This window comes from Geotrypetes seraphini, chromosome 8 (assembly GCF_902459505.1).
Source record: "Geotrypetes seraphini chromosome 8, aGeoSer1.1, whole genome shotgun sequence".
NCBI lineage: Eukaryota > Metazoa > Chordata > Amphibia > Gymnophiona > Dermophiidae > Geotrypetes > Geotrypetes seraphini.
In genome coordinates this window covers 55,853,791-55,866,301 of record NC_047091.1, presented here as the reverse complement: position 1 = coordinate 55,866,301, position 12,511 = coordinate 55,853,791, and the positions used below count along the sequence as shown (strand labels likewise).

At 43.0% G+C, this 12,511-nt stretch overlaps 1 protein-coding gene across 1 annotated transcript in view; it reads left to right on the top strand.

Annotated features, from left to right (window-relative positions):
- Nucleotides 1-12,511, top strand: part of LOC117366083 (cytochrome P450 2F2-like) — a 124,802-nt gene that overhangs the window by 72,400 nt on the left and 39,891 nt on the right. Inside the window, exons 2-3 of the mRNA XM_033957171.1 lie at nucleotides 6,753-6,865; nucleotides 9,190-9,396. Coding sequence (XP_033813062.1) covers nucleotides 9,220-9,396 — 177 coding nt within the window. The 5' untranslated portion in view covers nucleotides 6,753-6,865; nucleotides 9,190-9,219. The remainder of the gene's footprint in view (nucleotides 1-6,752; nucleotides 6,866-9,189; nucleotides 9,397-12,511) is intronic.

The following is a 12,511-nucleotide window of genomic DNA, read 5'->3' as shown; positions in this document are numbered from 1 at the left end:
CCACGCTGGTTCTCCTTTGTTCTTCTTTCGCCTACCTTTAGATATAAGAACATAAGAACATAAGAAGTTGCCTCCACTGGGTCAGACCGAGGTCCATCTCGCCCAGCGGTCCGCTCCCGCGGCGGCCCATCAGGTCTGCGACCTGTGAAGTGGTTTCTGACCACTTTTATAACCTACCTCAAGTTCTATCTGTACCCCTCTATCCCTTTATCCTCCAGGAACCTATCCAAACCCTTCTTGAACCCCTGTACAGAGTTCTGGCCTATCACTTCCTCCGGAAGCGCGTTCCATGTGTCCACCACCCTCTGCGTAAAAAAGAATTTTCTAGCATTTGTTCTAAACCTGTCCCCTTTCAATATCTTTGGTATGTGAAGATTCTGTGCTTCTGTGATGGTGTTTTTCAGCAGAGACCATGCTTGATCAACTGTCTGGATTTCTGCTTTGTTCTTCTTGAGCCGTTTTCTAACCATGGATCTCATGCTATCATAATTGCCTTTTTTGAAGTTAAAGGTCGTGGATTTATTCTTGATTGGTTTCCCCTTTCCGATGCTAATGGTAAAATAGATCATATTGTGATCACTTGTCCCTATCGGGGCCTCAACTTTTACATCAGTTGCTCTTCCCGAAATTCCATTTATGACCAAGTCCAGGACTGCATTTCCTCTTGTCGGTTCTCCTACCATTTGTTCCATGAAACAATCTCCTATCATTTCCAGGAATTTTATCTCCCTGCCGCAGTTTGACGTTCCCAAATTCCAGTTTAATCCCGGAAAGTTGAAGTCTCCCATGATCGTCACATTGCCTGATTTACATCTACAATTAATTTCCTCCATCATTTCTTTGTCTGTTTCCTCCATCTGTCCCGGAGGACGATAAGAGGCCAATTTGTGTGTCGGCCTCTTTATGTCCAGGAATCTTTATCCAGAGTGATTCTAGTTTTCCATTTGCTTCTGTCTCTCCTTCTCTAACAGACTCTATTTCCTCTTGGATGTATAGGGCAATACCTCCCCCTTTCTGCCCTGTCCTATCTCTTCTGTATAGTTTATATCCTTGTAATGCTGTGTCCCATTCATTTTCTTCATTCCACCATGTTTCTGTTATTCCTATGATATCCGGATGTTGTCTACTTGCTAATTCTTCCAGCTCTCCCATTTTGTTTCCTAAGCTTCTAACATTCGTGTACATACATTTAAGTTCAGTTCGTGCTAAGTTACTGGATTTAGTGGTCCACACATCCTTTCTTGTATCCAATTGATCCCTTTCATTACCTCTTGTAGTGTCCTCATATTCATGCCCTATATCTGTATGATTGCTTGGAGTTACCTCCTCAGGATATCCTGATGTCCGGGCCATTGACCGGCTGTCGACTGTCGGCTCTCCCCAGATCTTTAGTTTAAAGCCTTCTCAATGAACTTCCTTATGTTCTCAGCCAGAACTCTCACTCCTTGTTTGGCTAGGTGAAGTCCGTCCTTTCTATAATACCCGCTCTTTTCCCAGAATGTATTCCAGTTTCGCACGAAGTCAAAACCCTCTTCCTCGCACCAACGCCTCATCCAGGCGTTCACAGCTCTCAGTTCCTCCTGTCTCGTAGCGTCCGCTCTCGGTACTGGAAGGATTTCTGAGAAAGCCACCTTCACCTCTTCAACTTTCAACTGCTTTCCAAGTGAGCGGAGCTGATCCTTTAATTCTTCCCTGTCGTACTTCCGTCTGCAAACATCATTTGTTCCCACATGGAGGGAGACAGAAAGAAAAGAAGAAAGACACAGGTGCAGGGAGATACACAGAAAGACAGACAGGCAAAGGGGTCCAGGGACAGAGACAGACAGAAAGGACAGTGGGAGCCGCATCAGGAGGGGTGCGGGATGCGGCAGTGGGAACTTTTCCAATGGGTGCAACTGGGCGGCTGTCGGGAACCTCTGATCAGGGGCAGAGCAAGGTAAGAGTATCATAGGGATAAGAAGGAGGAGGGGGATAAAAAAGGAAGGGATGCCTACTGCTGGACAGGGGGAGAAAGAAAGAGATGCTGATGGACAGGGGGGGTGAAGAAAAAGGAACGGAGGACTAATGTTGGACAGGGGGAGAAGGAAAGAGGTGCTGCTGCACAGGGGGGAGGTAAAACAAAGGGAAAGGGCTGCTGCTGCATAAGGAGAGCAGTGAAGGGGTGGTGGTGGACACAGGGGAGGTAAAAGGAAGGAAAAATGGACAGGGGGAGCAGGCAAGGGGTGGTGATGGACAGCCAAGGAAAAAGAAAGGCAGGAAGAAAGAAAGCAGCTAAGGAGAGAGAGAGAAAGAAAGAAAGACAGACACACACACATATGTTCTAGCACCCGTTAATGTAACAGGCTTAAAGACTAGTATATATATATTACTTATACCAGCATATTGAGTGTCATGAGGCCAGTTATTGAGGGCCCAAACAGGGGGCTTCTCAAGACCCAGGTGCAGAAAGCTTTGTTTCACATTTACAGTATAGGTAAGATTTGCATTCTTCTAGCTGATTCCAACCATCACCTATTGTTACAGCAACTGCCACAACCTCTGCAGCCCCAGAGATGGGACTGCTTCTCCTGCTTCCAGGCTGTAGAATGCAGCACTGATGATTTTAAACTGCCAACTTTACACCATTTACTTGCTGCCATGGGAGAACACATGCACTACTCCTTACCTAACAGCGTACAATAGTCACCCAGGGCTACATACAGATACATGCTATTTTGTAACTACTTGCGTATTCATATTATCGTGTACACTTCTCCCTCCAAATTTGCGGGTTTAGGACTCACAACTTTGGTTATTCACGAGTTTCCAAACCCTGACTGATCCCTAACTCCAAGACCTCTCCATATTGTACCTGGTGGCCTAGCAGTGAAGCGAGGCAGAAGCAATCTTCCTATGCTCCTGCCCTGTGCAGAACCATCAACAAAAATGGCTGCCATGAGTTCCCATGGTTTCATGAGACTACAGTGGGAACACACAGCAGCCATTTTTGTTGATGGCTCTGCATGGGGCATGAGTGTAGGAAGATTGTTCCCGCCCCGCATCACCGCTAGACCACCAGGTAAGGTGTGGAGAGGGCTGGGAGGCAGGAGGAAGGTGGGGTGGGTCAGAGTCAGCCCTAAAAGTTATTCACGATTTTTCAATATTCATGGCCTGACTCTGCCCCTAACCCTTGTGAATATGGAGGGGGAAGTGTAGTTTGCAGTAGGACATTCACACAAGCAGAAAGTGGACAAGGGTTCTACTTACATGACTAACTTATAGTATCTCAAAAATCTAGGCCTGTGCATTTACACCAGCTCTATGGCTGCTGGCCTAAATATTTGCCTAAACATATATGTTCATATATATCCTGTTAAACTAGTATTCTGTAACACATTCCCTGTTTTGCAGGAAAGTTTGTCTTAACTTGGCTGAACACTTCTTGAAGTACTGCTTTAGACATGCTTGCACTTTCAAAGATATTTAAAGTTAAGAGTAATGACATGATTTTGCCCTGGATCAATGCCTGTTTCTAGACATTGCGGCATGAATTTCGGTAAAATGAGAGAGGATGGAGGAAGATGAGGAATGCAGAAACAAAAAACTCCTATTTAATAAAATTTAATGAATATAGGCTAACAGTTGCCTATGAGAAAGATCAATATTATCTGAGGAAGATTAGTGAGCCATTAAGTTGGCTCAAGGAACCTTATGCAGTCATAAGATCTTTGACACAAGAAACCTGTGCAGTTCTATTCTTCTTTTTCCCTTGAGGAGTTCAATGTACTTTTTGAGTCAAAGATTCAGTGAAAAGTGAGGCGAGATCTATTTTATATTGCATGCTTGTAACCAGAAATTTCTCACAAAACTGTTACTTAGCTCTATATGTAGTTCTCATTACCTAGCTATACTTGGCTGAAAAGGTTTCAGGTGTGTGAGGATAGTGTAATCTGGCTCTCTCAGGTGTGGTCGCTTGCTTAGGTAACACGGATTAGTGGCTGAAAAGGTAATGCAAGACTTCAGCACCTGGGCTTACAGGATTTTCTCATGTTAAGGACTTAGATTGGCAAGGGTTCCTGTGAAGAAAAGGCATGCCACCCCTGAGCAAATGTGAAGCTTGCTAGGTTTAAGCTTCTATTTGCTCCTGAACTAGACCATCAACTTTCCTCAAATCTTCAGTTATTTTAAAGGAAAAAGTTTTCCCTCAATGCCCAAAGCCAACACTCCAACTGCACTCATGACAGCTATCAAATTGCAGCAGGATGAAGGAGGAGCCAACCTTTCATCGGGGCTTAGCAATACCCCTTTTGCACTCATCTCAGCTGGAGCAAGAGAAGCTGAAGAATGAACTCTCATCACCAGAGCAACACCAAATGCTTCAAATGTTCGTTGAACCAATAGAGGCACCAACCCAGCAGAAGAGGGAATCCTGACAGACATATTGCATCTTTCTTTGTTTGAAAGCATCATAATGTACCACAGGAACAAATAAAAGACCAAGCTTTATCATTTTCAATTGAACTTTTAAGTTAGGCGCCGCTAAGCGCGATTCTGTAATGGGCGCCTACATGTGATTGGCATGCAATTAGGTGCCTAGCTTTAGGCGCCTATATTTTTTAGGCACCAATTACAGAATCTGGCCTCAAGTTTACATACAGTACATACAATTTGATCATCTTCAGTTAACATACGGTTTTATCATCTTAAGTTAACATAGATAGAGTGGATCTAGTTCAGCATATATTTGGTATACGTTTAATTAGAAAGGAGTGATTGGATAGAAGTTTAGATTGAAGGAGGTGGGATTGGAAAAGAGTGATTGGATAGATGTTTATATTGAAGGAGGTGGGATGATGGTTGTGATGATCCATTGGTCCATCACAATGATGAGGACTAAAAGGGTGCTGGGATTTAGGTATTATACTTAGGTGTTTTATTATAAGGATACTAAGCAAAGGGATTTATGGGAAGAGGTAGGTTTTTATTGCTTTCCTAAAGCTCAGAAGCCCTTTGAGAGATCTGATATGAAGAGGCAGTTGATTCAAGTAGCTTGGTATAAAATGGGAGTAGGATTGGCGTCTGACCTCTGGAGTTGGAGGGCACAACTGAGGGGGTATTTGCAGATGTGTTTCCTCCTGGAAGCGGAGCGGCCTGTTTGAGACATATGGAGGAATCATAGTTGATATGTAGCTGGGTGCCATGTTGTATAAGGACTTGTATGCACTTGAAGAAGGCTAATGATAGAGCTTGTGAGATGGGGTCATAAGCATGAAGGTCCTTTAGGAGTCTTATTGCTACGTTTTGTACACAATGAAGGTGCTGGAGATTTTTTGCTGTCTGTCTATTGAATAGTGCATTGTAGTGGTTCATGCAGGTCAGGACGAAGGCATAGAGAAGTTGGGTAAAGTAAGGTTCAGAGAAGTAGTTTCTTATTTTCTAGAGATAGTAGAATGAGGAAGATACTACTTGACAGATGTGATTGGAGAGTGAAAGGTTAGCATCGAGAAGTATCCCTAAGCTGCGTGTTTGGTCTTTTGCAGTTATGGTAGTGGCCTCCTAGAGAAGAGAGAGATAGGTGTAAATGCAATGCCACCAGCACTTTCTTCTATTACAATATCTTTGATTCTCCAGTTCAATCACTCTATATGATCAATAAATTTGGACTTGAGACAAGAAGAAAGAATAGTCAAGGGTAACAGCTTGCCCCTTAAGATCACAGAAACAGAGAGACAATGATGAAACTAAGGTCATAAGCTCTGCACAAATTTTAATGCCTCCTATTAGGGAAGATTTTAGTGTCCTAAATTTCTTAGCTAAAGCAGATATGAATATTTCAAGGTAATGGAAGAAGGGTGGGAGGGGGAGATTCAAGATGGTTGCCAAGGTATGACATGAGGTTGGCTGTTCCTGCTCACTTTTGCAATTTTACTGTTGACCTTACCTTTAGTTATCTGCAAAGGGAAAACAGAGAGGGAAGAAGAAGGGAACTTTGCCAGTTTCTCTCTTGGCTTCTCAAAGATTGAGCAAGTTGTGGTTTCACAACCCATTTTAAGTGAATCAGGAGGCTCCCTTGCTGGGCAGGGAGGAGGAGGTCTCTCTACCCTGGAGAAGATAGTTTCACTCAGCCCACCGACTCATATACTACCACAGCCAATGAAAATGAGCCCACAGGCTCTGGGGTCTTTGGTTCAGATGCCAGCAATGAGCAATGACACTGCAAAACCCATATATGAATGCCTTTGGAAGGTTGCTGTGAAAACTACAGGACCTGCTTTCTCGGCTTAGGGGTGGTGCAAGTAATAAATCGCATTCAGATCCAAAAGCATGAAGGTCAGCCAACCAGTTCTGTTCTTTGGAACTCGTTAAAAGCAATTTGTGGCTAAAGCCATCTGTAAATAAAAGAGCTTTTGTATACTGGCACAATCTGACAGAGCATTAAGGAGATCACTTGAAGCCTGGCTTTTAATCCCACCAGTATAACAAATTAAAATTCATGGGTGTCCAATATAAGAATTTGGAGGAGATTAAGCCTTCACAAAACCCAAACTGGCATACAGGAGCAAGAGCTGATCATCTTTTGGAATCCGCCTAGAACTGCAAAGTACAGGTGGAATAGAAGTCACTAATGTAATGTAATGTAATATGTACTGATAATATAGGGTTGTGAACATGGCAAGCACAGCGATGAAGGGTGACTCAGGTAGGAAGCTGAAGAATGCTTTCTGCCTATTATAGTTGCTAATCTTCACCTCCTACTTGTGATTTGTAAACAGCAGAATGAAACTATCACCAGCCAGAGGTGAATAAGCACTTCCTTCAGAGCAACCACCGAGAGCAGAGTGCAAGCAACAGCTGTGGAGAGGTAGACAATAAAAGGAAAGACCAAGTGAGTAAAGATGGGAGCACAATGGCGTACAGGGACCATCTACATTAAAAACAAATGTGTGCTATGTACCACCTCAGTCTAGGATAGGAGAATATAAGGCTAATTGAACTATATCTGATCTGAGAGTTGGAGGGGAGTAAAGAGAACCAGCAAGATATTTTAAGGGGGGGGGACTCTCTCTAGAGAGATCTAGGAAATCTTTGAGTGCTGGGGTGCTAGTCTCACCCTACTCATTCCCTAAAGCTGTCTGTTAGGGGAGAAACAGAGAGATTTTGTGTATTTATGCATTGTAACTTTTGCTTCTTTTTCTAACTCAGGCTGTCTGTAACAAGGTTGCTCTCCACCCAAACCTTTTCAGGGTCCACGTCTCCTTGATCCACTTCTCCCTTCCTTTTGCAGGAGGAAGTGTGCTTATCTCCTGCTGTCTTGTCCCTCACCATCAAATGAATGCCTGCACAGCACTGTTTCACATTTTGACTTGCTTCTGGACGGTGCCTGAGCTAGTACTGAGCTGACAATGATTTTGATGATAATGGGCAAAAAAGCAGAAAATATTCTCATGTCTGTAGAAGGGTACCGTGGAATTGTGGAAGTGATGGGGAGAGATGGGCCAGGGTGGACTTCCAGAAACTCTGGGCAGCATTGTTATGTTGGGGAAGCACTAAGAGTGTCGGGGGGGGGGGGGGTCAGTGGGGGTCAGTTGCATCATGGAAAGAAGTAAACATACAACAAAGCAAAAAGCAGGGTAAGCAAAGCGTTATTAATTGTCAGGGGGTACAGTTTCCTGCAAGACCAGTTTATGATTTGTTTTGTAGCCCAAAAATCCAAATAAACAAGAAGGGATGTCCAATAAATCACAAATTCACAAAAACACCCTTCAAAGACCAGGGCTACGTCTCAGAATCTATGCAAAAAGGAGAAAAAGACCTCAGTGTCTAACAGGGGCTCTAAAAAAAGCTTCCCAAATAGACAAGCCAGTCTCAGACAGAATTTGAAACTGGCAGACACATCCTTGGTCAAAAAAACTCCTTTAACCTCTATTAATATTCAGAGCCACACATTTCTTTTAATGACTTTTGTTTAAATTTTCAAATAATTTTTCGTAAATAGTGTCATAAAAGTCACTTATCTGAATAGATAGCTGTTTGGACGTAGTCGTGGGGTTAGAAAGCAGGAACAAAAAAATGCTCCGTGGGAAGTCAGCTGAAGGCTAATTAAAGCATATCCAATGCAATACTTCCACAATCATCCATGGATGTTGTATGGGTGGGAATCATGCGGGATTCATCCTGGACGTATCCCAACCATAAACAAAGCTTTCCTAGAGGGAATTTAGACATCGGCAGTTAGACCAGTTTGAATTGCGTCTAAGTTCCAAAATGGTGCCCATACTGACAAGAAGACCACTGGAGGATTTAAGGCATGACCTCCCCTTACTCCCCCAGTGGTCATGACCCCTCCCACTACCCCAAGAGCAAAAAAAACCCCAAACAAACCATAGGCTTCCCATCAGCTGATCACAGCAGATGAAATCCTCATTAGCTGATCTGGCTTCATGGATTCCTGGTGGCTCAGCTGATGGGGATTCCCCCTGCCAGGATCAAATGAGCCGCTGAGCTATACACCCCTCCCTCCCCCCCAGCATCCTCTGACATCCCGGACCACCCCCTGACATCCCTGAAATCTTTCCGACATCCCGGACTTTCCCCAACATGGCCTGACATCTCGGCCCTCATCCCCCACATCCCTTCAACATTCCTGGGCCCACATCCCACATCCCCGGCCCCCCCCCCCCCCCAATACCTTCGAAGAGCAAAAGCTCACTCCATCCTGCCTACAGGGCCCACGTGTTGCAAATGATGGGGCTTCCCCCTCCCAATGCATCATGGGATGCAGTGGGAGAGACGATAGGCCATGATCACTATTTTGCCATTGAATTGCCTTGATAGTCTGCTATTCAGACAATCATAGAGGAAGCCACTGCTTACCCTGGATCGGTAGCATGGATTGTTGTTATTATTTGGGTTTTTGCCAGGTATTTGTGACCTGGATTGGACACTTTGAAGATGGGATACCGGGCTAGATGGGCCACTGGTCTGACTTAGTAAGGCTAATATTATGTTCTTATGTATAGAACACATCTAGTGCTGTCTACAGCCAATAACTCTGTAGATGTAATAAATAGTAGTTGTATTATTCTTAATCATCATTCCAGACATTTAAAAGTCTAAAAAATATTCCAGAACCTGTAAATAACATGGCAGGATAAAGTACGAATTCTCTTTTGTTTGATGGCCAGCACTCAACTGGATTCTATATTGCAGGTTAAGACACATCCCTCTGTTCCGTCCAGGATGGATTTCAGTGTTGTGTTGTTTCTCTTGCTGACTGCCTGCATTTCCTACCTGATTATGACATATGGAAGAATGCTGCAAAAAAGGGGACAGCTGCCCCCTGGCCCCATCCCCCTACCAATTGTAGGCAACTTGCTGCAGTTGGACACCGAAAACATCGCCCAATCTCTGATCGCAGTAAGTCAAATTTCTTAATTCCCTGTCAGGAAGCAATACATCATGATTAGGATTGTACTTAACTTTCGTGCATATCGCATGGCTAAAATACCAAGGGAAACACTAGGAAATATAAAATGAGTTAAATCATATATTTGTCTTTATTTTTGCCCTCTTATACTAAGCCATGGTAGAGGTTTCTATCACGGCCCAGGGCCCTAAATGCTCCGACGCTCATAGGAATTCTATGACTATCAGAGCAGCATATGAGCATTTAGTTCTCTTGGCCGTGGTAGAAACCTGTTTTTAAATGAGTATACGGGGCTCATTTTCAAAAAAGAAAGACGTCCAAAAGATGGCATAAACCAGCACTTGGATGTCCTAAACACCAGGGCGTCCAATTGCCAACTTTGAAACCATCTTTTTAGACATTTTGATAAATTTTTTTGTTCTCTGTGCATCCAAAGTTCAAGGGGTGTGGTGGAGGCATATTGTGGGCGGGCTTTGGGCAGGCTTCGGATGCCTGACTCAACAATGCCTATTCTCTGCCCCTAACCATGCTTACTTTTGCAGATAGGCATTGTTAGGCGTCCTTAGGCATGGGATGGCGCCTCCACTTAGGCACTGCTAGGCATCCTAAGAGTTTGGCGCCAGGCTCTTAAATTGATTAATGTTTTGCTTTTTTGTTTTTTGATAGGCTGAAAATTGGCGTGGTCAATTACCATGCCAATTAAGCCAATAAAAAAAAAAAAAAATTAGGCACAGATCCTAAACTTAGGCATCCTTCACAGAATATAGAAATATAGAAACATAGAAACAAGATGGCAGATAAAGGCTAAATGGCCCATCCAGTCTGCCCATCCGCAGTAACCATTACCTATTCCTCTCTCTAAGAGATCCTATGTGCCTATCCCATGCTTTCTTGAATTCAGACAGAATTCACTCTGTCTGCACCACCTTTTCCGGGAGACTGTTCCATGCATCTTCCATCCTTTCTGTAAAAAGGTATTTCCATAGATTACTCCTGAGCCTATGCCCTCTTATTCCAGAGCTGAATGGCATAGTTATAAATGTGAGCTATTACTACTATTAATTATTTCTATAGCATTATTTTAGCACTAACTCATACTGTTTTAGCACAGGGCCCATTCTGTGCAATGAGACCTGTTTACTAGTGTTGCCCGATTCAGGGGGACGATAGTATAACCTTACTTTTATATTCCTTTCTTCTCTATCAATGTGAATTCCACACTACTATCTGTGTCATACAGAATGCTTATTTTGTATGATTCAATTCTCTCTTTAACATATAGCGCAACCCCCCCCCCCCCCACACACACACACACACACAACACAATTAGATCTACTCTATCATTGCAATATAATTTGTTCCCAGGTAACACAGTGTCCCATTGATTGTCCTCCTTCCACCAGGTCTCTGAGATGCCTATTATATCTACGTCATCATTCAGTGCTATTGTATATACTCTAACTCTCCTACTTTATTTTTTAGATTTCTAGCATTTGTATACAGACACTTCAAATTGTGGGGTCCTTGTACTAAGACTCGCTAACTGATTTAGCGCATGCTAACCGATTTAGCAAGCACTTAAGCCCTCTTCTATCAAACTGCAATAGCGGTTTTTAGTGTGGGGAGCTGTGCTGAATGGCCCGCGCTGCTCCCGACGCTCATTGGGTTCCTATGAGCATTGGGAGCAGCGCAGGCCATTCAGTGCGGCTCCCCACGCTAAAAACCGCTATTGCAGTTTGATAGAAGAGGGTATAAATGCTAAAGGCGCCCATAGAATATAAGCATAAATCAATTAGCGCGTGCTAAATCAGTTAGCGCACTTTAGTAAAATGACCCCTGTGTTTTTCCTTTGTATCTACAGGCTGCTGAGAAGATAACAGGAATAATTTTTACCGCTTAGTTATAGGCGGTCTAGAAATTTTAGAAATAAATAAATAAACTTCACATCTTTATTCTGCTTCCCTCTTAAGCACTCTTGGCTTGCTTTCACCATTTTTGAAACCTTTCTATTGGGACTCCATAAATCAAGTTTATTATTTCTTGATATCCCGGGAAATCAGAGTGGCTTACGATAAAATTAATATCAATGTACAATAAAATTAACATCATTTCTAAAAAATTGTAGTAATAAAAGTAAAACAAAATAACATACAATACAAGAGGGATAAGGGAAGAACTCCAATTTATGATAGGAAAGAAAGGAGGAAGGGAAACACATATGGGGCGGGGGACAGTCTAATTGTTCTCCATGAGTATCTCATATTGCGTTGTTTGAATGGTTCAATTGCCTAAGAAAATGCATCTCTGAATAGAAAAGTCTTCAAATGTTCTGATTCAACAGTATCCTTCAAGGATATTCCACACCGAACCATCTGCTCCTGAGCAACTGTTAGCTTCCCCCCCCCCCCCCCCCACCATCTTAATTTAAAAGCTGCTGTATATCCCTTTTAACCGTTAGCACGTGCTTACACACATTTTTATTATTATTATAAGAACATAAGAATAGCCTTACTGGGTGAGACCAGTGGTCCATCAAGCCCAGTAGCCTGTCCGCACGGTGGCCAATCCAGGTCACTAGTACCTGGCATAAACCCAAAGATTTGTTATACTGACTGTACCAATCAAGAATCTAAGTGGTGTACATAATAAATACATCATGAAGAAGAAAGGAACTTCAAAATTGAAAAAGAAATGACTACCACACATCCAGATACATGCACGCTATACTATGAGAAGCTACGCTATTAGCCTGTTATCCTAAGCACCCCAACCGTCAAAAACATCCAGAACATCTAAAGTTTTTAAAAACAAATGTTGGATTTTTACAGGCATTTTGGCACAAAAATGCTATGAAATGGCATGGGAAATCTCAATAACCTTTCCCTTCATTTCAATGAGTCTTCAACAATATTTTAAAATGAGTGAGTGATTGCTCTGGTCATATAAAATAAGGAAGGGAGTTCCAAAGGGAAGAAAATAAAAATCTGTACTTCTGGTAGAATCCAGGCGCACCTGATGTGGACCTGGGAGAGCCATTCTGTTGGAATCTAGAGAGTGTAAAGCACGAGATGGAGTATAAGGAACAGTAAAGGATGAAAGATGCGA